Below are 26877 nucleotides of genomic sequence, written 5' to 3'. Positions count from 1 at the left end.
ACGCTACGTCTTCCGGTACTCAGTAACTACTCGAGAACTTTTCGGCCCCAGCGGTGATCAGTTCTACGAGCAAAGTGTCCTGCCCACTACCACTTCAACCTCGCAATCCTTTGGACTGTGTCGATTATCTGTATTGCGAATGTTCTCATTTCTGATCTAATCTTGCAAAGAAATTCCGAGTCTTGAGAGATAAGGCCCATTGTGAGGCGAACACATTATTTTTTCTTATTTTTTTATTTATTCCTTAGATGGGTGAACGAGCTCACAGCCCACCTGTTGTTAAATGGTTACTGGAGCCCATAGACATCTACAACGTAAATGCGCCACCTACCTTGAGATATAAATAAGTTCTAAGGTCTCAAGATAGTTACAACGGCTACCCCATCCTTCAAACCGAAATGCATTACCCGTGCGGACTCACAAGTGGTCCTGCCACCAGTAAAATTACTTATGTATATATTTACATAGACTCAAATTCGGTACAATCAAACATCTAAAAATATTATAGAGTTTTATTATACAAAAAAATTGCAGATAACATATACAACTAAACATTACTTATAACACTTAAAACTAATATTAAACTAATCAGGAGATTGATTTTCTATTTCGGATTTCGTTTTCCTTAGACTTAGCCTGTGTTCGACAAATAGCCATCTGCAAACGAGAAGAAAGAATAATTTTAAATTGGAAATTATTAAAATTAAAATTAATTGATGTTTTAATTTAAATAGAAAAGTAATATAATTATGATTACGAATACTTTTTTAAATTTGCATTTTTAAGATGATCTGTGTAATTTAGTCTAATTAAATTGGTTAAGCAATTAACCAATTGGAAGAGGAACCAACCAGGAAGAGGTAGACCTAAGAAGAAATGGATAGATTGTGTGAAAGACGATATGGGTAAGAGGGGAGTGAGCGAAGAAATGGTATATGTTAGAAGAGTATTGAAGGAGAAAACATGTTGCGCCGACCCCAGAAGGGCAGGATAATGATGATGATGATAAATTGGTTAAGCAATCGAAATTTCTCTGACATGAACTGAGCTCATTTTCCTGTTGTTTTATATTCGAAGACCCTAATCCCAAGTTACGTGGTATTGATTCTTGTGTCCTTGTTTTCCTGAAGTCCACTCCGAATGGATACTGAATCTCGACGGAGTCAATAGACATAAAATCAACTATTCGACCAAGAAAAATATGAAACGAGAAATTTTTACACTAACATGAAAGCTCCAACAGCTGGTAGAGTCATGAGAGCGCCCATCAGAAACACAGCCCCCGGTAGAACTTCCATTGTGGACGTGTAGACTTTAGTGTAGAGCGGTACGTATAGTAACGGCATCAGATTCTCGGTCAAGCCCACGACTGAGTTCATTTTACCTAAAATGTATTCGTAACATTAAAATACATATTTCAGAAGATTAACAACTATATTTTGGATTCAATGCACCGCCTTTCTTTCTCTTGAGACCGAAGCCATATATTGACTACGAAGGGGAAATGAAATAGTAAGCTAAATGATTACCCAATAAAGGATAAGTGATTGGTGACGTCAGCGACTGATGACGTCAGCCACACCGACTTTATTCTATTCGTTGTTCCTTCCATAGTGACGACAATTAAGACTAACTTTTCAAATGAATTCCATTTATTGCATTGCAAGTGTACAACGATAGCAACAGAAAGCTCCGCAGCGTTCGGCTGCTCGAGTCGGAATGTATTGTGCATGTTTATAGTAGAAAAATGGCGGAAGGTTAGTCATGAATTTTCTTGAATACCGTCTTAAGCAATTGTTTACACGCGTTGAACTTATAATGAGTAACCAACAATATCAACATTAAGGAAATCGTTAACTTTAAATAATCTTAGTTAACTAAATAGTGATGTTGGGCCGACTTAAACATATTATAATAATATAATAATATGTATACAAAGTCTGACAATCGAAAAGAAATAATTTTGGTTTACGTTACCTGAATGACTGAGGTTTGATATAAATTAGGATTTCTAGCTTATAAAAAACTCAAATAATATTATAGTATTCTGCAATGTCTATTAAAGTCTACTAAATGAAAAGCTTACTTTGAGTTATATTGGTTATCTAAATGAAAACCAAATACTCATAGCTGGCCATGTTGGTCTTTAAATTCTTCGTATTAGATTTAATTTTTCCAAGAGTAACGAGTAGAAAAGTTTTCTTAAGTTTTGGAATGAAGTTCCTTATGGGACGATGCGGAGGGGTACCCTAACCGGGAAGAAACGTCCGTAACGTAAGATTTTTATTAGTAACGCACATAATGTACGACTTAACTTTGTAATAACGTACAAACTAGTAATGCACACAGCGTGGTTGCGAAACCTACAGTTTTATTTTCTTTATACCTTGAATAGAACTTAAAATTAATATTTTTATAATATCCGGTGTCCCACGACAGCACACATCTTTTTTTTTACAAAATTAATTTAGAATTTGATAAATCACCGCTTTTTACCGAGTTCATCCGGCTGCACCATCTTGGAGAATATAGACCTCATTGCCAAAAGCGCTGTTCCATTCAATATTTCCACCAGAGGCGCTGAAAATAAAATTTATAAATATACACTAGCTGGTCCGGCAAACGTTGTTTTGCCGTATGAATTATGTCTAGGAAAGATAAATAACCTAGATACCGACTGCAGCGCCATCTGCCGGGCTGATTTGTGAATCTAAACCGTCCAGGATGCCATGCAAACGCATACAAAAAAAATCAATCAAATTGGTCCAGCCGTTTAGGAAAAGGTCAGTGACAAACACACCCACAGATGAAATATATATATAAAGATACATAAATAAGCTAAATTTCAAATAAAATTTTGCAGAGGTAGTTTTTACGTAAAAGTAAAAATATTATTAAAAAAAGATGAATAACGCAATTGGGATAAATACGAAACTTACCAATAAAGAATATTTTATCGTTTGGTGCAAAACAGTAGACGAAAGATCCCGCTATTTTACTGATCGTCGATATTATGCCCAATATTGAGTCGTCCCATTTGAGGTATTTGCTAAAGAATAATATCGAGAAAATTGTACCTGGTAAGAAAGTGGTGGATGTTATTGATATTAACATTATTAGTAGCAGGTGGGTTATAAAGTACGTGATAACGAAGCCCATAAATGCAGCGTCTAGTTGCCGAACTTGAAATTTTAGATTTAAACTTCCTATCCTTATTTATTTAACTTGGTATTTAAAATCGAAACACTAATTGGATCTAGAAAATATCCCTTGATCAGTTCATTAGAAACAAAATTTATAAATATATAATGTTTTAATAAATGGGCTTAAACTTGTTATTTTCTGTAATGGTGACGCAGCTATTTCGAATACTTGTTATATTAACGCTAATACATATAATCCATGGGCTGATAATAGTAGTAGTGAATAAACGATAATTGTGATATAGCTAATCTATTCTATAATATAACTAATCTATTCTATGATATAACTATTCTATACTGTATATACTATACTAATTTATTCTAGTTCTAATACTACATTACCTACCTACCTACCTACATTAAAAGGCTTAACAGAGCACAAAGTCACGTTGTATGATTAAGTTCAATGCAGATCCAAGCAGAAACAAGAACGATTGTCAAAATTTGTTTGTTTGTTTGTTAAACATCAACATTGTGTCTTAAAGCTTACCAACTGTGTGCGTTACAAAGTTGTATGTCTGGAAAATACTGAATTTGATTTCATCCCAGTTGAATCGGTAGCGGGTCGACAAATATATTATAGATACTTCACCTGAAAATAATAATTTTATTTGATTCGATTAAATCATTGTGAAAAACTGCGGACGATAAACGAATGAAAACCTAAATAAGTATGTGTAGGTTCGAAAATCATGTGTGATCAATGATAAAATAAAGAGAAGAGGAGAATGTAAGGAAAAATGGAATAAAAAAGTCATAAAAAAAATATCGTTTATATTTAACGTGAAATTCCAGAAGACATCTAATAGACGTGGATTTTCCCCCAAGATTATATGAGACTTTATTCTGTAAGTTTTGGTGGCCTTTTTTTATTGCACTTTTATGTAACATACTTGAGACCTTAGAACTTATATCTCAAGGTGGGTGGTATTTAAAATATAGATATCTACGGGCTTCGGTGACCTCTTAACACCATGTTTGAAGTCGTCGTGGCCTAAAGGATAAGACGTCCGGTGCATTCGTGTTGAAGCGATGCACCGGTGTTCGAATCCCGCAGGCGGGTACCAATTTTTCTAATGAAATATGTACTCAACAAATGTTCACGATTGACTTCCACGGTGAAGGAATAACATCGTGTAATAAAAATCAAACCCGCAAAATTATAATTTGCGTAATTACTGGTGGTAGGACCTCTTGTGAGTCCGCGCGGATAGGTACCACCGCCCTGCTTATTTCTGCCGTGAAGCAGTAATGCGTTTCGGTTTGAAGGGTGGGGTAGCCGTTGTAACTATACTGAGACTTTAGAACTTGTATCTCAAGGTGGGTGGCGCGTCTACGTTGTAGATGTCTATGGGCTCCAGTAACCACTTAACATCAGGTGGGCTGTGAGCTCGCCCACCCATCTAAGCAATAAAAAAAAAAAAAAAAATGTGGGCCGTGTGCTCGTCCAACCATCTAAGCAATAAAAAGTAAAATAAAAAAACTCACTGGGTGAACGAACTCAAAGTTAGCCAGGTGTTAACCGGTTACCGTGGAACACAAGGCGAAAGCCAAAACCCCCTTTGAGACGATGTCTCTGTTGCTTTTTTTTAAAATATGATTGTAGGATTACTGGTGGTCCGGCGGCCTTTCCAGTTTGGCCTTTCTTTTCCACCAGGACAGATGGGCGAACAAAGGCTCAGCCAGAAGGGGTGGGATTTGTTAACAGCTGCCCGAGCGCCTCTGAAGGAGACCTAACAACTCAAGAGCAACTACTTCGCGAATGAATCTACTACCGGATCGGAATCGCGACTCGCTGAGAAGATCCGGCGAGAAACTCAGCGGGCTAGTCTCAATTGTGTTCTATCACGCCCCATGTGCTACCTACCTACACATTCGCGCTTGCAATGCGCCCTACCATGAGTTCTTATTCAATTTGGTCTGATTCGGTGGTGCAATAGTTAGCTGCCCTGGCTATCGCGTCGAGGATCGTGGGTTCGATTTCCACATCGGTCAGGCATTGTGCGATGAACAGGTCTATTTGCTATTTGTCTAAATATGTATTATCTATATATTCAAACATTTATTTACGATTGTCAGTCTCTTGTACCAATAATACAGGGAATCCTAAATTGGGGCCCGATGACTATGCGTGATTCGTTTCCACTTATTATCTTATACCTTTAAACGAGCAATTCTTGTGTATTATTAAATACTTATAAAATTTGAGTTATTGTTATATAGTAAATTTTACGACTTCATTTTTTATTACACGACTTCATTCCTTCATCGTGGAAACATGCGTGTTTTTTTCGTCCTAATCATGTCTTATAGCGTCCATATCAGAAGGTTGATTCGTAGAGCATATCAATATCGATAAGCCAGATGACGATGCAATATTTTGTTAAGGAAAAAAAAAGAATCTAATCACTGATAAAGTTTGTCTGATATCATAATAGATTAATAGGAGTGTTAACAGTACGTTCGATGCTCTGAAAGCCGTACCCTTAATATTCCGGATACGATTTGTCGATTGGGATGATGCTTCGATTAAAATGCATGCTGATATTTCCAATATTTTAATTAGCCACATTCTATTATTTACTGTATATTTTTAGTGCCGCCAATTGTAAACGAGCAAGTCCCGAATTAAGTTATTAAATCTTTAAATCGAATTAAGTTATTAAATTGAAGTCGTCGTGGCCTAACGGATAAGACGTCCGATGTTTAACGGCCGTCTGGTGTAGCGGTAAGTGACATGGTCACTACACAAGGGGGTCGCGGGTTCGAATCCCGCCAAGGGAAGATATTTGTATGATAAATATAAATGTATTTTCCAGGGTTATGGATGTATATTAAATATATGTATGTGTATAATAAAAATCTTACATTTATATCCGTTATCTGGTACCCGTAACACAAGTTTTTTACGAACTTATCACGGGACCAGTTAACGTGGCGTGATTGTTAGTAAATATTTATTTATTTATTTATTCGTGTTGAGCGATGCACCGGTGTTCGAATCACAGGTGGGTACCAATTTTTCTAATCAAATATATACTTAACAAATGCTCACCATTGACTTCCACGGTGGAGGAATAGCATCGTGTAATAAAAATCAAACCCGTAAAATTATAATCGGCGCGGGTGGGTACCACCACCCTGCCTATTTCTGCCGTGAAGCAGTAATCCGTTTCGGTTTGAAGGGTGGGGCAGCCGTTGTAACTATACTTGAGACTTTTAGAACTTATATCTCAAGGTGGGTGGCGCATTTACGTTGTAAATGTCTATGGGCTCCAGTAACCACTTAACACCAAGTAGGCTGTGAGCTCGTCCACCCATCTAAGCAATAAAAAAAAGATATGAACCTACACAAACAATTTTCTATGTTTATTCAACCAGTATCTAAAATAAACATAACTAGAAGAATTTTAAAATAACAATGCAATACAGTTAAAAATGTCAACTCTTTCATAGTCGTATTCATAAATATCCACGAAGCACTATGTCATATGTACATGTTAAAATACCGCACCACGTAGATTTGTCGTTGTTTAAAAATCAAAGAATGACGAAATGGTAAGGTAATTTTTTTATTTATTTTGTAACTTTAAATTACCATCGTTCCGAATAAGGTGTGAACAACATTAATTTAAAGGCTTATTACGTATATACCTATCTTATCTATAGTTGTTAAAATGCTTTGAAAGATAATATTTAGGTTAAGCGTAATAATTATGTTAAATGTGAATAGTATCTTCTACTGCGATCTGTTTTTTGATAACAATTTTTTTATTGTTTAAGTCAGTGCGTTCATTGACTGCCCATCTGGTGTGAAATGTTTACTAGCGTTTAATAATGCACATGCTTCAAATCGAAACAAATAATTGCTTTGCAGCAGAAACAAGCATGATGGTGATGGTTACAATGAATCAGAGTTATGCCACTAGTAAAAACGCAAATGTCGGATATTATTTTCAAGGATGATAACTGTGATATAGATGACTGATCGTAAACTACATACAAGTATAATCAAATTACAACAGCCACGCTTTCAAAGCTTCACTTCAGCTCAGCTTTAGCTTTAAATTCTACATTTACACTGTTTTAAAAGTAAGAATTTTTAGCTGATTTCGTATTAAATAAATTGTGTTAATATGTCGCTTGATTCTCTTACCGTTTTTAATTTTAACCCTTTAACTGCCATGTCAGTCAGTCACTGGTGTCCTACGCGGCGCACTGGAGTAATTACGTCGATTTCTTTTACTAAGCGCCTGGATTGCCTAACTCTATTGTTCTATTTGCTCTATTGCCTCTATTGTTTGTTAATGTGTATTTTAGTGTTTAGGGTCTCTTAGAAATAAATTCATTCTCAGTATCGTTCGGTATCGTCTTTCCCGGAGTCTACTAGATATCCCGGTGCCTTAGTAAGAAGATCGAAAAGAGAAATCGACATAATTACTTCATGCGCCACGTAGGGCACCGGTGACCTACATGGCAGTCAACGTGATATATCTAAATTCAAGAAGGGAGAATCCAGCGAATTTCTCGCAACAAGAAAATAACTAATAACGTACGTACCACAACATAATTATTGAACTAAAGTTATTTGCTGTTTGACGATTTATCGAGAAGTCGCTTAGTGTAATATTTTATCACTAATTTGTACGAAATTAAGTAACTCAGATAATAAGTTTCATTATTACAACTTTACAAAATTTCTTATCGCATGGTTACGTTGTTCGTTTGCAGCTGACCCAAACATTGGGCCATAAATTCGAAGATTAAATGTAATAGTTTAAAGTTTTGTCAGCGTATTTATTCTATTTACTTTGCATGGTTTGTTTTCTACTACTAATTAGCTTATTGTTTTATATTTAGACGGCGATGGAATGCAACATATCGGTCGAGCAACAATAATAATCAGAAGAAATAACATATTAAATTGGATATTGAAAAGTTAAGTAATATTAAATGGTCGATTAACAAATCGATTAGGCGGAAAAGTATGATAGGTGCACATTTTTGCGTTATATAGACAGACCGAGACGTACAGCCAGTTGTTCTTCCAGTGGCTGTGTCTATACACCAGGGATATTTGTACCTATCAAACTTTTTCGTGCTATTTCATTTAATAATCAACCAATTACTATATAAACTACTCTTTTTTGCATACAGTCGGCTGTCCCAGTTTTGGATGTATGGAATTTAAGGATATGGTGAATATCTAGGGTTGATCCAATGAATTTTTAGAGAGCCGTATTTAACAAGAGAAGTTGAGAATTTTGTGTCGGAGTGTCAAAAGTTCGGGGTGTTAGTTTTAAATTGGTAAAAGGCCTAAGTCTCACCAAGGTATCGAATGACAACAGAAGGAAATAGAGAATATTATTTACTATATTTAGGCATGTTTATATTTTATCCCTTTTTTATAAATCGACAATGGACTATGGTAGTTGATTACAGCTACTAAGAATATTTTTAGCTTTCAGTGTCATCCATTTTACGGTGAAGGAAGTTTGGATCTAAGTTCAGCAAATAAGTTAATTGCTGGAACCAAGACAAATGAGCTTTCTATTGGGTCACCTGAACCTCAAGGTTCAATATTTGCGTTTGGTCGTTGCTGTGGATCTTGCTTCAGGTGCTTTAACGTTGGGATTGATGAGCGGACAATCAACCGAACACTTGTTTTGAATATTGCCCAATTAGTTCAATAATTGGTATAAAGGCTATCTCATACTTCATACGCAGCTAGATCACAATCAAGTAGAAAAGTGACCGGCGTCCCTTTTATCTTACTACCAGTGGAGATAATGTATCATAGACATTGAACTTACCATACATTGGTCCAAATAAAACCGTAACTACTGCCAGAAGAATACAAAGACGGATTCTTCTATTGTTCGGTGCTTTCTTGAAGACAACGCCTACTGTATCCTTAACGTTGGCGAAATCGAAGAATGTTCGAAAAAAGTGGCGTATTCCTTGTTTATCGTGCTGAAAAAATACAATTTAAAGTAACTTCTCGAAGTAAATAATTGCAGTAAAGATTTTGTATCGGAAAACACTAAAGAATCATGAATTACTAAAATTGTTGAAATTAAAATTTATTTAATGCGGAAATAAAATTTAAATGATTTCTCTTAAAACAGCTGATGGGAAAAAATGGGAATACGCATACAGAATATATTCGTTCTTTGATACCTTTAGTAAAGCTTATGGCAGTATTAAGAGGGAAAGTCTGTAGCTTACACATAAAAACTTATCGTCTTAAGAAAAGCTATCACTTAATTGAAAAGAATATGTGATGAGTTTGGAGGCGAACTTATGAAGGCTACTGGACTTAAGCTAGGCGGTTTGCTGTCGCATGTACCACGTGTGTTATCAGAAAATGTTCGTTACTTAATAGCAGTTTACGATTAAATGCGCAGTATAGAATCATATATTAAGTTGTCCACCTAGCTCTTTTCACGCAGTCTAGAAGTGTATTTTAGTGTAACCTCAGCTAATATTGTTTGGCTCAGAATTCACTAGTATAAAACGAAACATCTGTACGTACAACGGTACAAGGATTCTAGACAAAAAAAACACGTCTCCGGGAGGTGGTACGGCGATGTGGACTACATTTAAAATTAGAGTTTTAAATATCTAAAATAAATTTCAGATAAAAGTACAAGAGAGGAAATCGACATAGAAGAGACATTCTTACATAGAAAGAGTGATCAGACTAATCTTGGTGAACGGGGGAACCTGAATTTTACTCCTACAGAAGAAGATAAACTCGTAGTTGCAGAGACAATAATAAAATGTATATGGTTTTAGGTCCATTCTAAAAGGAAGAATTAAATCGAAGAGCGGAAAAAATTCCTGAAAATAGAGAAGCTTCTTGCCCAGTCAAATAGTCAATAGGGAGAATTAAAAGATCATTTGGTTAGATTTGAGGAGGATCGTCCAGACAAGTGGGCGAGCCTCTCCTTTGAAAATGGCTGGAGAGGTGTCACAGAGTTTAAAATCGTTAGATTGATACTGCAAAGGTGGAAATGTGTGATTTTCGAGTCTCTGAGATAGTGTAAGGCTGACTGGTAGTGTTCTGTAATTTCGAAGGCCAGGCAGAAGTAAAGCAACGGCCTAGTCTAAGTCTATATGTGAGCCGTGTTATCGAGTAGTAAGTGTCATTGTAATCAAATTATTGATGACGCTTAGGCAGTTTACCTTCTTTTGCTCTTTATTTCTTTTTGGATCCTTCAATACAAATATGCTGTACATAACATTCAAGCTGTGAATTGCACCAGCTAGTCCGTAAGATCCGTAATAACCGTATTTCTTCAAGAGTATGCCGCTGAGTCCCATACCAACCGGAAATCCAACTGTCATACAGAAGTTTAACAATCCCATTCTGTAAGTACGGTCTTCACCGGATGTAATTGCAGAGATGTATGAAAAGGCAGTTAAGATACCTACACACCAACCACCCGAAAAACTTTCTAAAATAGCTTCACTGAACACGAGAACTTCTACGCTTAGCTCGTGGAAGAAATAAACATTTAACATATTATTAATTGTAATCAAGAATTGCCCAAATATTGAAATTGTCAGAAACACTTTCCTGTGTCCAGTTTTGTCGGACCATGCTCCGACTAATAAGGCGATCACGCATGGTATCGTGGCGGAAATATAAGTTCTTTTAGCCATTACAGACGCTAGCAGTTTCTGAGTCTCTTTTTCATACTGATTCTGACTGTTGACATCTTGCAGCTTTAGGGAGGTGCAGATTTCATCTGAAAAATTTAAGTTCACTCGGCAAGCTTTTTCTAAGCTTAAGTTTTGGGTTGTCAACATTGAAATAAGACTGGACATGATGAGGAATAACAAACTTGCTTCCACTGTCATGTTTTTGATTAGATGGCAGAATTTAGCACATACGCTTGGTTGTGAGACTTCTTTAACATCTTGGCTTCTTAATGGATCGTCTTCAGTGAATTCATCTTCCTGTTTTTCATTTAAATTTTCTTGATTACCGCCTGTCATGTTGTTAATTAATATAATTGAAGACTAACATTCACTTCCGTCTAGAACGACGGCACTGTCTGAACTGATATATTGATATTGTTGGGCATTATAATATAATATGTGCGAATCAAATGATAATGCTAATCGCAAGCTAAGTAGCATTTTTTGTAGTGACGAATTAATTATGTTTAGTGTATATTATACTAAATTCGATAACGTACAAATTATACACGAAAAGGTTCACGTGTTTCTAGTAATCAGCGTTAATAGATAAAAATATATTTATTTGATACATATTGATAAACACAGTTATGTTTATTGTGTTGTTTTTTTCTAAAAATCTATCTTTGAATTTTTGTTATATATTTATTGACTTATAGACTTTGTCTTTGTTCTCTTAATCTAAGTTAATTAGTTCAAGGCGTTAAAGACAAAGCGTCAATTGAAGCAAATAGTATGCTTCAATTTTCTTATCTATAAACATTTTTAAGCAGAGTGTAAATTCTTTATATCGTCTCTCGATATAACGTAAAACTTTCCATAACGTAGAATTTATGTTTATATTAAATTTGGTTGTTTTACTATAATATCAAATAACCACTTAATAACAAAGTCAATGACTTTGATGTGTCGAAATTTTTGAAATGCCTGTGGTCGCATTCACACACAGACAAAGGTAAGGAAACGGAGTAGTAAAGGAAAAGAATTTTACATCGGATAAAGGATAGGATCAGCAGCAAAAGAACAGTAATTAATAAATTAAATCAAATACAATATTAATTATATACATAATTATGTACTTATAATTGTATATTATTTACAGTAAGAAATAAATATAACTTTTTATATACATTATGATTTAAAGATGAAAACAAAACAGGAACAAATGTAGGTAACGGAATACTGGAACAAGGATCAGAGTGATCAAATAAGATGGAGTGGTTATACTGAGGACAGGACAGAATGATATGATTTAAATCACCAATATTCAGACCACACTCACACATTTCATTATCAATAATATGAAATCTGGTAAGATGTGCTGGGGTACACACATGACCCAATCTCATACGAATAAGAGACGATGTTTCCTTTTTATTAAATTTCATTTTAAAAAACCATGGTTTCAGTGGTATTTGTGGGCTGTATGGATAAAAAATATTTACCCTTAATTAAACTGCTCTGAATCCAAAGATCAGCCCATGATTTTCGAAGAAAAGAAACAGGAAGTGAGGCCAAATCATGATAATTATTTTTATACGAATTAGCATTGCCATCTTTAACGGCTTCATTTGCTAGTTGGTCTGCTATGTCGTTACCAAAAATACCAGAATGTCCAGGTATCCAACCAAATGACACAGACAACCCTAATTGCTTACATATATACAGCAAACTCCTAATCTCAATAATGATAGGAAAAATTAATTTGTTTTTTAATGGATATTTTGGAGAGCTTGAACTGCTTCTATTGCTTGCTATTGCTTTCTATAAACCATTCAAGGCGAGTTTTCACCAAATGTTCACAGAGTTTTATCAAGACCGAAGACAATGCAATAAGACGATATGAGTTTGCATCAGAGGAACTCTTATTAGGTTTGAGAATTGGTATAATGATCTGGTTTTTCCAGCGTGGAGGAATAGAACCGGTTAACATGAATGTATTTATCAATTTTAGGATATATTCAAGAGAGTGGTCACCTAAATGAGAGATGAAGGAATATGGGATTCCATCGTCACCAGGAAAAGAGTCTACTACTGAAGATTGTATTTTTAATTTCATACATAGAAAATGGATTAGCGAGACCAGAGGGTTGAATGGCATCAGAGGCATAACCATTTTTTCAGGAACAGTAGTAGGGGCAAGTCTGTCCAGGAATTGATTATTTAATGAAGCCGGGAGAAAACCAGAAGAAGTTTCAGTAAATGCACACCTGAATCTTCTAATATTACGCCATACCACAGAAGGACAGACATTAGGAGAAATAGAGAGACAAAAAAATTTCCAGCTATCTGCTTTTTTCTTTTTGAATAATAAACTAGTGGCCTTAAAAGCATCTGTAACCGGATCAAAATTTTCAGATGTACAATTGTCACAATATTGGAGCTCAACTTGTTTTCTTTTTTTTTTGCATCCGAACATTCTTGATCCACCAAGGTGGAGATGGAATAAAGCCCAGAGCACCATTTTTAAGCGGAAAAGTTTGGTCAGCTACCTTTATAAATAATTTCGTTAGTGCTTCAGCACAAACTGATTCTGAACCATGTGAGATATTAGGAAGAGAAGTCATCTTTTGTTCTATCTAATATATAAAATTCTCGTGTCACAGTTTTCGTTGCCATACTCCTCCGAAACGGCTTGACCGATTTTGATGAAATTTTTTGTGCTTATCCGGTATCTATGAGAATCGGCCAACATCTATTTTTCATCCCCCTAAATGTTAGGGGTAGTCCACCCCTAAATTTTTATTTTTATTTTTTAGACAAAATTTTTAATTTCTATTTTTTTATGATACAGCATACAAAAATACATACAACCCTAAATTTTCACCCTTCTACGATCAACCCTTATTTTTTATTTGCTAATTAAAAACTAAATTTTTTTGCAAGAATTTTGTTTTTATTTTGTCATGACTTAGAATAAAAAAATTCATATTACTCTGAAATTTTCACCCCTCCACGATCAACCCCTATTTTTTATTTGTTAATTATAAATTTTAATTTTTTTGGCAAGATTTTATTTTTTATTTTGTCATGACTTAAAATAAAAAAAAATATATTACTCTCAATTTTCACTCTTATACGATCAACCCCTATTTTTCCATCCCGATTTTTATTTTTTATTTTCTATGCACAGATCCGCAATAAGGTTGCAAGATGGCAATCAAATATTATAATTGTAGTATGATAAATTCTTATTCAGAGTTTATAATTTCAAGTTCCTTTAATTATGATTTTTTTTTAATTCAGTTTGATTTCCTGCCCTCGCCGGTCGACTACTGATCAACTATCAATCGATCAGTTATCCCCGCCAGGTGTCACCACTCATCCAGCAAACATCACGTAGTAGGGATGAGGACGAAGCCGGTCTCCTGTCTTACTCACTATACATTTTTCAGCCATGTTTCTTTGGTTTTATTTGTGTATCAATAGTATGTTCAGTAGGTCTGAGAATCGGCTACTATCTATATTTCATACCCCTAAGTGATAAGGGTTGTTCACCCCAAACATTTTTTTTTTATAATTTTTTTGTTGTTGTTGTAATGAGGTATAGTCCCCGGCACGTAACTTGGCAAGAGCCGCTAGATGCGCAGAAGTCGTTTTTTAGGTCTCTTTGGTTGTCAAGCGGGACGCGGGGAAAGACGTAGCACCGTTCCGTGCGCGCGATTGGTGAGTCAGTCGACTCTCCCCTCCCGTACCGCGTCCACGTTCCGTTCGCTCCCGGTTACACATGTGCCTACTAAAGTTGTAGGAACCCTTTGTTTATATTGAGTTTTTGTTACGAGTTGTTATTATTATTTTAAATTTAGTTTTTGTTACGAGTGTTATTGTTTTAAATTTGTTTGCAATGCCAGGACCAAATACCAATGACCATAATTATAGTCGATTCGGTCACTGAGCGTTTTATTATTTACGCCAGTGACGACAGCGACTCTTCGTTATGTCGACGATGAGGAGCCAACTCCTTCCACCAGCTCAGGTCCTACCATAAATTTAATCCAAGGGGTAGCACTATTAGAAAATGATAGTGACGACGGCGACACATAATTTTTAATATTAAGTATATTTTGTTAAATAAACTTTTTAACTTTTAATTGTATTTTATTTATAACACCTAATACACTTCACGAATTCCTCTCTTTTCTTTAACTTTCTTCTAAACACACAGGCTTAAAAATAAATTATGGCAAATAAAAAATTTAATAAAATAAAATTAACATAATAATATATTATATGCGGGCAGTAAAAGTGACCATTTTTTTGTTGCAATGTACACTATGCGCGACATTACCCCCACTGCACCAAAACCTTGCCAACTTACGTGCCGCTTACTATATTATGTGGTTGAATGAGGTTTTTGAGAATTTTATATATTAGACTAGAATTTCCCTAGAAATCTTATTTAAGGCAACACAACGTTTGCCGGGTCAGCTAGTACTTATATATTATTATTACATATATATTGTTGTGTGGTCGTCGTGGCCTAACGGATAACACTAGAGTTAGAGTTGGCGAGCGATTGAAGAGCTATCCCTCCGGGAGCCGTGCTTTTTGGTCGCTCGCCAAAGCTGCAGAAGGAAACTTTTGCAGGTCTAGTCTCCCACCACTGCGCAAGTCCGATGACAGTCTGGCCCACAGCGCGAAAGAGAAGGCTGACCTTCTGGTCAAACTCTTCGCCTCGAACTCGACTGTGGACGACGGGGGTGCCACACCACCGAACATCCCCCGGTGTGATAGCTCCCTGCCGGATATCTGCTTCACACAGTGTGCAGTCAGGCGGGAGCTCCGACTCCTGGACGTCCATAAGTCGAGTGGGCCAGACGGCATCCCCGCAGTGGTTTTGAAAACGTGCGCCCCTGAGCTGACACCTGCGCTAACGCGTTTGTATCGCCTCTCTTATTGCACTAACAGGGTTCCGTCTTCATGGAAGACCGCCCATGTCCACCCTATCCCCAAGAAGGGTGACCGGTCGGACCCATCGAGCTACAGGCCTATCGCGATAACTTCCTTGCTTTCCAAGGTGATGGAGCGAATTATAAATACACAACTCCTGAAGTATCTTGAAGATCGCCAGCTGATCAGTGACCGACAGTACGGTTTCCGTCACGGTCGCTCAGCTGGCGATCTTCTTGTATACCTTACTCACAGGTGGGCTGAAGCCTTGGAGAGCAAGGGCGAGGCTCTTGCCGTGAGCCTTGATATCGCGAAGGCCTTCGACAGGGTCTGGCATAGGGCACTTCTGTCGAAGTTACCATCTTACGGAATCCCCGAGGGTCTCTGCAAGTGGATCGCTAGCTTTTTGGATGGGCGGAACATCACGGTCGTTGTGGACGGTGATTGTTCTGATACCATGACCATTAACGCTGGCGTTCCACAAGGTTCGGTGCTCTCCCCCACGCTTTTCATCCTGTATATCAATGACATGCTGTCTATTGATGGCATGCATTGCTATGCAGATGATAGCACGGGGGATGCGCGATATATCGGCCATCAGAGTCTCTCTCGGAGCGTGGTGCAAGAGAGACGATCAAAACTTGTGTCTGAAGTGGAGAACTCTCTGGGGCAAGTCTCCGAATGGGGTGAATTGAACTTGGTTCAATTCAACCCTATAAAGACACAAGTTTGCGCGTTCACTGCGAAGAAGGACCCCTTTGTCATGGCGCCGCAATTCCAAGGAGTATCCCTGCAACCTTCCGAGAGTATCGGGGTACTTGGGGTCGACATTTCGAGCGATGTCCAGTTTCGGAGTCATTTGGAAGGCAAAGCCAAGTTGGCGTCCAAAATGCTGGGAGTCCTCAACAGAGCGAAGCGGTACTTCACGCCTGGACAAAGACTTTTGCTTTATAAAGCACAAGTCCGGCCTCGCATGGAGTACTGCTCCCATCTCTGGGCCGGGGCTCCCAAATACCAGCTTCTTCCATTTGACTCCATACAGAGGAGGGCCGTTCGGATTGTCGATAATCCCATTCTCTCGGATCGTTTGGAGCCTCTGGGTTTGCGGAGGGACTTCGGTTCCCTCTGTATTTTATACCGTATGTTCCATGGGGAGTGCTCTGAGGAATTGTTCGAGATGATACCAGCATCTCGTTTTTACCATCGCACCGCCCGCCACCGGAGTAGAGTTCATCCATACTACCTGGAGCCACTGCGGTCATCCACAGTGCGTTTCCAGAGATCTTTTTTGCCACGTACCATCCGGCTATGGAATGAGCTCCCCTCCACGGTGTTTCCCGAGCGCTATGACATGTCCTTCTTCAAACGAGGCTTGTGGAGAGTATTAAGCGGTAGGCAGCGGCTTGGCTCTGCCCCTGGCATTGCTGAAGTCCATGGGCGACGGTAACCACTCACCATCAGGTGGGCCGTATGCCCGTCTGCCTACAAAGGCAATAAAAAAAAAAAAAAAAAAAACGTACGGTGCATTCGTGTTGAAGCCATGCACCTGTGTTCGAATCCCGCAGGCGGGTACCAATTTTTCTAATGAAATAAGTACTCAACAAATGTTCACGATTGACTTCCACGGTGAAGGAATAACATCGTGTAATAAAAATGAAACCCGCAAAATTATAATTTGCGTAATTACTGGTGGTAGGACCTCTTGTGAGTCCGCACGGGTAGGTACCACCGCCCCGCCTATTTCTGCCGTGAAGCAGTAATGCGTTTCTGTTTGAAGGGTGGGGCAGCCGTTGTGACTATACTGAGACCTTAGAACTATATCTCAAGGTGTGTGGCGTATTTACGTTGTAGATGTCTATGGGCTCCAGTAACCACTTAACATCAGGTGGGCTGTGAGCTCGTCCACACAGCTAAGCAATAAAAAAAATAAAATAAAAAAATATATACGGGTTTTAAAGGTATCCCAATCAGCATTATTAAGTCGATATTTCAATCTAGGAGAATGTCTAAATGAAAAATTAATATGAAAAGAAAATCTAAGAAGTAAAGGGAAGTGGTCACTACCATATGAAGAAGAAAGTGTAGACTATGAAATAGTGGAAGCTAAACTAGGAGTACAAATGCTTAAATCAGGGACACTTGAGCCTTCATTGGGAGAGATCCGTCGGGTCACAGAACCATCGTTGAGAAAGCAAAGATTATGGGAGTCTAACAGTTCAATCAATGAAACTCCGTATGTATTGGTTGTTGAACTGCCCCGAGAACTATGTTGACTGCTAAAGTCGCCTAATAAGATAAAAGGCTTAGGAAGAGTAGAAATGATAGAATCAAGTTTGACAAAAATAGAAGAACTTGGATGAGGGATATATATTGAAAAATAGCAGATATAATTTACAATAGCAGCAATAATTGAAAAATCATTACTGTGAGAAGGAAAGTGAGAAAAAGGAAAATGATGTTTGACTAGTAAGGCAACCCCGCCATACCCGTCAATACGATCTTCCCGGAGATAGGTATATCCAGAGTATCTGAAAGGAGCACCTGGTTTTAGCCAAGTCTCCAGTAGAGCGAAGATAAAAGGTTTATATTTATTTATAAGATAAATAATATCACTTTTCTTAGACGAAGTACTTCTACAATTCCACTGTAGAGCTTTGGCTTGCTTGTCCATTATTAATATAATTTGGTAAGTTAACGATAGTGTCAATTAAAGAGGCAGCGTTGGACGGTTGAAGAATATTAGACTGTGATAAAGTATTAATGAGAATTTTAATGAGGTCTGCAATTGATTGTAATGTCGATTCATTATGGTTATTTGAGTTTAATGCACAACCATTTCTGGGTGAGGGCATATCATAGTCGTTAATTAATTCTTGTTGTGTTTTTTTGTCATAACCTTTAGATAGCTTAGAAACAGATTTTGGTTTAAGAAAAACAGTCTTTTTGTAAAAGTTACTGAAAGGTTGTTTATGAGGCTGTTCATATTGAGGAGTACAAATAGTAGAAGCCCCGATATTGGAAGAAGAAAGTAAAGCATCAGCATAAGATATTTTAGAAATGGGTGCATGAATTTTAGATGCTTCAGCGTACGAAATACATACAGCTCTTGGCCATAGTTTCTTTAATGGCTTTTTGGCGCTCAAATTCTAGACATCTTTTACTTGTGGCAAAATGGGAACCTTGGCATAAACAACAGTATGCATCTTCCTCTAGGATAGAGCACTGGTCAGCAGTATGGTCTTGGCCACACTTGAAACACTTTGGTTTTGACCTACATAACGCTTTTACATGACCAAATATGCAACAATACAAAAATGTAAAGATCAACTGGGAGAGCAGTGTAGCAAATAAAAATTCGCTTAGGTAGAATTTCCCCATCAAATGTGAGAACCACAGTTTCAGTAGCCGTAAATTCACTGCCATTACTATGATACGCCGTCTCATTCTTCTTACTTTTAAAATTGGACCGCATCCAACAGGTAAATTAATATTTTCCATAACTTCTTCATCTGACCACTCAGCAGGTATACCTCTTACAACACCCATACGGGTCACACTAACTGTTGGGATAAAAACCATAAACTCGGCTGATTGCAAAGCAGGGCTGTTTAGGAAAGAATTTGCGTCCTGGTAATTATTAAAAGACAGAAACAGTCTATTACGGCCAATTCGTTTTAAGCTTCCGCTAACAATGTTGTGGATAGAATTCCTTTTTAAAAAGCGACCAAAAGCAATATGGTGAACTGTAACATTATCATTCGGAGCTTGCTGCATTCTTTGCACATGAACAACATATGGTGCCGCATCACTTGTCTGATAAGTTAGTCTAGCTACTGATTCTAGTTTTTTGTACTGATTGGAATTCAGTTGCGAGTCAGTGAACTGGGGAGGAGTACTACTTTGGGTGTGCTAGGTTTTACAGATCCATCGGTTTCCATTCCACATTCCTCATTTGAGATTGTTACATTATAACCGACCCCAGGGACTTCTCTGCCCCCAGGGTCATCAGGCAGCTCCATAAGGAGCAAAAGTTAAGAAAAAAAAACTTACCAATAAAACTCCTACTTCAACTCTTAAAAAAAACTTAAACGAATAGAACTTAAAAAAAAAAAAAAAAAAAAAAATATTTCAATACACAAACTATACTAAACTACTGATCCAAATCAAAAAAACAAAATAAAATTATATAAAAGTCGAAAAACGCGTGCGTCTGCAATTGAGTTTCTTGCGCTTCTCCTTATCCATTGTTATTAGTTTACTAGACCACTAGAGATTTACTAGAGCAATGAAAAACATGCAAGGGAAGCTACAGGGAAAGTCTTTCAAAAAATAAGGAAGACAAGGTCATCTCGAGATCAATTGTTAAAACCGTAGCTGAAGAGCTTACCAAATAGGCATTGCCGACTTTAAGCCATAATAAAGTTAGCTGGGAAAGTTTTAACATCGCCATACCGTTAGCGTTACCGGCTAGCGTTAACGGTTAAGTTTATGAAGAGAACCGAGATTCTCATGTCTATACAAGTATTACTAACGACTGGATTTATAAAGCATTCTCGCTCACGACTCGGTCGTGCGCGGACGTGCTTTCCGATCCGTGGCCCGCTTGCGAGCTGCGTCTCTGAACTCACAGTTGTGCTCGACAGTGTAGTGACCGTGAATACATCGTGCTTACAATTCGGTAGTGCGGACGTGCCGATCCGTTGGTCGCTTGCGATTTGCGTCTCGGAGTCCATTTTTGTGCGCTAAAGTTTTGTAACCGCGAACCCACCCTTTACCAACTGCCTTTTTCAAGGCAAAACCAATCGCTACGTTCAGGCTTCCTGTGGCACTCACAGGCTAGCGATTTCCTAACCCTTCCCAAAACAACAGTCTTTTTCAAGACTAGACCCCCGCTCGCGATTCTGCCTGCTGTAGCACTATACAGCCCGAGCGGGTTCCTTTCCTTTTCCCCGCCGATTGCCGTTTTCACGGCATAGGCATTCCCCCCCCTGCTCCTTGCTGTTCTGCAGCACAGGGGGGTTACAAATCCTATCCGGGGCCTCGCCTTTCGGCGAGTTCAACAAAAGTCCCGGGGCCGCCCTCCCCGGGCAAGAAGACCGAAAAATGGAAGAAGATAGTGCTAGTGATATTGTCGGGTTCCTCCGGGATAGGTACCCGTCAATTAGGGCCGAGTACCTAGAGTTTAGGGCCGCCCGTGGCAATCCCTCCCCCCCCGCGTCCGTCGCCGCGTACTTCAAACGTGCCTCGGAGGCACGCCGCGCGCCCCCCGCCGCCGCGTCAAGTTCGAGCGCACGTTTCGACGTAGCGACTCACGAAGCGCCTAACGCTACCCCCACCCCCGCGCCCGCGTCGACTACGTCATCGCGCGTTTCGTCCGTCGCGACCTCGATCGTTTCGAGTTCAGGCTCCGATACAGAATCGGAGATGGATTTCGAATCCGCGTCAAGCCCTCAGCCTGGAACTTCGGATGGGTTCCAAACCGTAACGCGCGGTAAAAAGTGTACTCGCGCCGTGGAGTCCCGGAGCTCCACGACGAAGCAGACTAAATCCGCGACCGCCTCCCGCCCGCAGGTAGTCGTGACACCGGAGTCGGACTCCGCTCGCCGTGTAACCCCACCGCCGCGTCCCAAACCCGCGCCCGCTCCTAAAGTAGCTGCCCCGCCCCCGCTGATTCTCCAGGAAAAAACTGCGTGGAACCGCGTTTCCCAGGCCCTTCAGGCAAATAAAATTAATTATACCCATGCGCGTAACGTCGCGCATGGGATTCAGATAAAGGTCGCAACGCCGGGCGACCATAGGGCCCTCTCTTCATACCTCCGAAAGGAGAACATAGGTTTTCACACCTATGCTCTTCAGGAGGACCGCGAGCTCCGCGTAGTAATACGCGGAGTCCCAAAAGAGCTAGATATCGAGTACATTAAGGAGGATCTCACCGCTCAGTCCCTCCCGCTAGTTAGTGTGCACCGGATGCACAGTGGGCGGGGCAAACAGCCCTACAACATGATTCTAGTAGCGCTAGAACCCACCCCGGAGGCCAAAAAGAAGATCGCATGTCTCACGACAATTTGCGGCCTATCCGGGATCTCAATTGAAGCCCCCCATAGACGTGGCACTCCCGGGCAGTGCTACAGATGCCAGCTTTACGGCCACTCGGCTCGTAATTGCCACGCGCGCCCCCGCTGCGTAAAGTGCCTCGGCGATCACGCCACATTAGATTGCTCGCGAGTTAGGGAAACCGCGACCGAACCTCCAAGCTGTGTCCTATGCCTTAAGCAAGGGCACCCCGCGAACTACCGTGGATGTCCTAGGGCTCCGCGTAAACGTCCGACCCACCCAGCCCCCCGAACCGTCGGCCCAAAGACTTCGGCGCCTTCAGTGCCGAAACCCGCCTTCGTGCCGGCTGCAGTTCCCACGGTCTCGGCGTGGAAAAAGCCGCTGCCGTATACGAAGGCGGGAGCGCAAACCGCACCCCCGCCCCCGCTCGCGACACGCCCCGCGCCCCAGCCCCTGCTCGCACCTCGACCCGCGCCCGCGTTCCTTCCCCCGCAACCCTCTGCCGCCAACGACTTCGCGCTCGTGCGCGACTTCGTCACTGCGGTCAACTTCGACCGTCTGCGATCGTTCGCAGACGCTATCCGTAGGTCGGTAACCCCCGAACAGCGACTCGCGGCCGCGTTCGACCACATGGACGTATACGAGTCCGTGTCCCGCACTTTGTAAACCGTTTACCGGTTTACCGGTAACCAATGGCGCAAAAAGGTAGAGAAAAACCGTATTCCCTTACGTTAGCATTCTTTAATGCTAACGGACTCGCGCGGCAACGCGATCAAATTTTCGAATTCCTCCGCGATAATCTTATAGATATTCTATTAGTGCAGGAAACCTGTCTGAAGCCCTCGCGTCGCGACCCGAAAGTCGTGAATTACGCCATGGTTAGGAATGACAGACTCACCGCCTCCAAAGGCGGGACTGCCATTTACTATAGGCGGGCCCTGCACGTTGTCCCTCTCGATACTCCCTCGCTCTCACATATCGAGGCGTCAGTGTGCCGTATCTCGCTGACGGGACACCAGCCGATCGTCATCGCATCCGTTTATCTCCCCCCGGACAAACCCCTCCTGAGCAGTGACATCGAGTCACTGTTCGGCATGGGAGACTCCGTCATCCTGGCAGGCGATTTAAATTGCCACCACACTAGGTGGAACTGCCATCGTACAAACGTGAACGGTAGGCGTCTCGACGCGTTTATAGACGACCTCACCTTTGAAATAGTCGGTCCCCCAACTCCAACATGTTATCCGTATAACATCGCGCTCCGTCCGAGCACTATAGACCTGGCATTGCTTAGGAACGTAACTCTGCGCTTGCGTTCCATCGAAGCAATGTCAGAGCTCGACTCAGACCACCGACCTGTCGTTATGCAGCTCGGTCGCCTTCACAACCCAGTCACTGTTACGAGGACCATGGTGGATTGGAATAAGCTGGGCACGTGCCTAGCCGACGCCGCTCCGCCAATCCTCCCTTACGGCCCGGATTCGAATCCATCCCCCGAGGACACCGTCGAATCCATAAACATCATTACCGATCACATCTCTTCCGCGATCATTAGATCTTCAAAAGAAGTCGATGTGGAGGACAGCTTCCACCGCATCAGACTGTCCCCCGATCTTAGGAATCTCTTAAGAGTTAGGAACGCGGCAATCCGGGCCTACGATCGTCTTCCCACGCATTCAAACCGGATTCGGATGCGTCGTCTACAACGCGAAGTCCACTCCCGCTTAAGCGACGCGCGTAACGATAATTGGCATAGTTATCTAGAACAACTCGCGCCCTCCCACCAAGCATACTGGCGACTAGCTAGGACTCTCAAATCCGAAACTACCGCTACTATGCCTCCCCTCATACGCCCTTCAGGCCAACCACCGGCATTCGATGACGATGACAAGGCTGAGCTGCTGGCCGATGCACTGCAAGAGCAGTGCACCACCAGCACTCAACACGCGGACCCCGAACACACCGAGTTAGTCGACAGGGAGGTCGAGCGCAGAGCTTCCCTGCCGCCCTCGGACGCGTTACCCCCCATTACCACTGACGAAGTTAGAGACGCGATCCACAACCTCCAACCTAGGAAGGCACCCGGCTCCGACGGCATCCACAACCGCGCGCTAAAACTCTTGCCAGTCCAACTGATAGCAATGTTGGCTACAATTTTAAATGCCGCTATGACGCACTGCATCTTTCCCGCGGTGTGGAAAGAAGCGGACGTTATCGGTATACATAAGCCGGGCAAACCGACAAACGAAACTTCTAGTTACCGTCCGATTAGTCTCCTCTCGACGATAGGAAAAAATTACGAACGGCTCCTTAGGAAACGTCTCTGGGATTTTGTTACCGCGAACAAAATTCTCATAGACGAACAGTTCGGATTCCGCTCTAAACACTCGTGCGTACAACAAGTGCACCGCCTCACGGAGCACATTCTGATAGGACTAAATAGGCGTAAACAAATCCCGACCGGCGCCCTCTTCTTCGACATCGCGAAGGCGTTCGACAAAGTCTGGCACAACGGTTTAATTTATAAACTGTACAACATGGGAGTGCCAGACAGACTCGTGCTCATCATACGAGACTTCTTGTCGAACCGTTCGTTTCGATATCGAGTAGAGGGAACTCGTTCTCGTCCCCGTCAACTGACCGCCGGAGTCCCGCAAGGCTCCGCGCTCTTCCCGTTATTATTTAGTTTGTATATCAATGATATACCCCGGTCTCCGGAGACCCATCTAGCGCTCTTCGCCGATGACACGGCTATCTACTACTCGTGTAGGAAGATGTCGCTGCTTCATCGGCGACTCCAGATCGCAGTAGCCACCATGGGACAGTGGTTCCGGAAGTGGCGAATAGACATCAACCCCACGAAAAGCGCAGCGGTGCTCTTCAAAAGGGGTCGCCCTCCGAACATCACTTCGAGCATCCCACTCCGTAGTAGGCGCGCAAACACCTCCGCCGTTAGTCCCATCACTCTCTTTGGCCAGCCCATACCGTGGGTCTCGAAGGTCAAATATCTAGGCGTCACCCTCGACAGAGGGATGGCATTCCGTCCCCATATAAAAACGGTACGCGACCGCGCCGCGTTTATTCTAGGACGACTCTATCCAATGCTTTGTAGTCGAAGCAAACTGTCCCTCCGTAATAAGGTAACTCTCTACAAAACTTGTATACTCCCCGTCATGACGTATGCAAGCGTAGTGTTCGCTCACGCAGCCCGCACCCACTTGAAATCCCTTCAGGTTATTCAATCACGATTCTGCAGGATAGCCGTCGGAGCGCCTTGGTTCCTTAGGAATGTGGATCTCCACGACGACCTGGAGCTCGACTCTTTTAGTAAGTATCTACAGTCGGCATCGCTGCGCCATTTTGAGAAGGCGGCACGACATGAGAACCCTCTCATCGTAGCCGCTGGAAATTACATACTCGACCCAGTAGACCGAATGGTAAACCGTCGACGTCGCCCAAAGCACGTCATTACGGATCCTCCTGATCCATTAACGGTGCTTTTAGGCACCACAAGCACCGGTCACCGTCCTCGTCGAACCCGTCGCTTGCGACGAAGGGCTCGACGAGCGAACTAACCCATAGACACAGTCCACTGAGTTTCTCGCCGGATCTTCTCAGTGGGTCGCGTTTCCGATCCGGTGGTAGATTCTGCGAAGCACTGCTCTTGCTAGGGTCAGTGTTAGCAACTCTCCGGTTGAGCCCCGCGAGCTCACCTACTAACGTTAGGGTGAAGCTGAAATAGCCTCTCAAGGCTATCAGCATAGGTAGGGAAAAAAAAAAAAAAAATTAATTTATAAAGTCTGGTTTAAATAAAGAAAAAAAATTCTACAAACGAAAATTTTGATGCTGACGAAATGGGACTTATTTCTTTTTAGAGCGTGGACTGTATTTTAGTGTGCTAGTTTCAATAGAAAACTAGATTCAGAGCAAAGGATTTTTATTTCTCGATTTACAATACGTGCACGTACGACCAGAATTTTTTGTACAGCTGCAACTAACTGTGTTGCCATAGTTATTAGTGTATTCCCACATTTAAGAACGAACGTATAAAATTGTATGCATAGGATTGCCCTAAAAATTTTCAACTAACGCCTAATTAGGCGCCTATTGTACTTTAAAAGGCAAAGTATAAAAATGTACCGGAGGAAAACTCTGTAAAGAGCATGCTATCTTGTGTCTGCTAATATCGATGGCACGAAAAAAAAAACATTTATCTCTTGGTCATAGACAAATCGAAAAACTGATCTCTTCTTTTAATAGGAAACTGGCTGACCCGGCAGACTTCGTAGTGCCTCAATCGATAAATAAAAGACCTAAACTTTGTATAAAATAAACTTAAAACAAACAAAAGGAAACCGTCCGACGGGGGACACATCAAAGGAAAAACACAATTGTTATTTTTATTTAATTCCGGCCATTTTAATATTTATCTACCTTTTAAACCTTCTCTGGACTTCCACAAATAATTCAAGATCAAAACTAACTAAATCGTACCGTACCGTAAAGCCGTACTCGAGTTTTAGCAAGAGTTTTAGCAAGACTTCCTTTGTTTGTCCATTTGAATGGCTTTGAATTTTATTATGATGTATTAACACTGTATTGGTGATTGAAAATTGAATAATCACTTATTTTTTTTAATAGTTTTAAGTATTTGATAACTATACCTTTAGATCGAACTTAAAGATATAATTTGTTTATACTCTTACAGTGCCGGCAGTAGCTTTATTAATTGTCATAAGATGTTACTCCAGATGCGTTTTCTTAATATCCCAAAGCTATGGAGCAAACAGTTTAAATTATAATACATTTACATATCTAGTCAAGTAATTGGACAGATCAACTTCAAGACTAGGTAAAGTTAAAGAGTTGCCGAATTCTAATTATAATGTATTGTGAATGTCGCTGCTAATCTTAATATACAAGATTTAATTGGAATTAAAGGAAAGGCTTTTGACCATTCACAATAGTCTTGTGCACCTATTGAGACGCTTATATGAGAATGATACGGCCTAGGTGCGCGCGG

The 26877-nt window shown here is 40.7% G+C and overlaps 1 protein-coding gene across 2 annotated transcripts in view; it reads right to left on the bottom strand.

Moving 5' to 3' along the window:
• Positions 1 to 494: 494 nt before the first annotated feature.
• The window catches only part of LOC114240201 (lysosomal proton-coupled steroid conjugate and bile acid symporter SLC46A3), a 28683-nt gene continuing 2300 nt past the window's right edge, over positions 495 to 26877 (bottom strand). The window contains exons 1-7 of one of the 2 annotated variants that reach the window (XM_028170672.2): positions 10392 to 11340; positions 9017 to 9176; positions 3694 to 3795; positions 2940 to 3077; positions 2497 to 2580; positions 1228 to 1384; positions 495 to 657 (exon numbers count right to left, since the gene is read on the bottom strand). In XM_028170672.2, coding sequence (XP_028026473.2) covers positions 585 to 657; positions 1228 to 1384; positions 2497 to 2580; positions 2940 to 3077; positions 3694 to 3795; positions 9017 to 9176; positions 10392 to 11207 — 1530 coding nt within the window. In that variant the 5' untranslated portion in view covers positions 11208 to 11340 and the 3' untranslated portion in view covers positions 495 to 584. Of the gene's footprint in view, positions 658 to 1227; positions 1385 to 2496; positions 2581 to 2939; positions 3078 to 3693; positions 3796 to 9016; positions 9177 to 10391; positions 11341 to 26877 lie in introns of those variants that run through there. The other variant, XM_089737002.1, reaches the window with a different exon arrangement.

This window comes from Bombyx mandarina, chromosome 22 (assembly GCF_030267445.1).
Source record: "Bombyx mandarina strain Sakado chromosome 22, ASM3026744v2".
In the NCBI taxonomy this organism is placed as follows: domain Eukaryota; kingdom Metazoa; phylum Arthropoda; class Insecta; order Lepidoptera; family Bombycidae; genus Bombyx; species Bombyx mandarina.
This window is presented reverse-complemented; position numbering and strand designations above follow the sequence as displayed.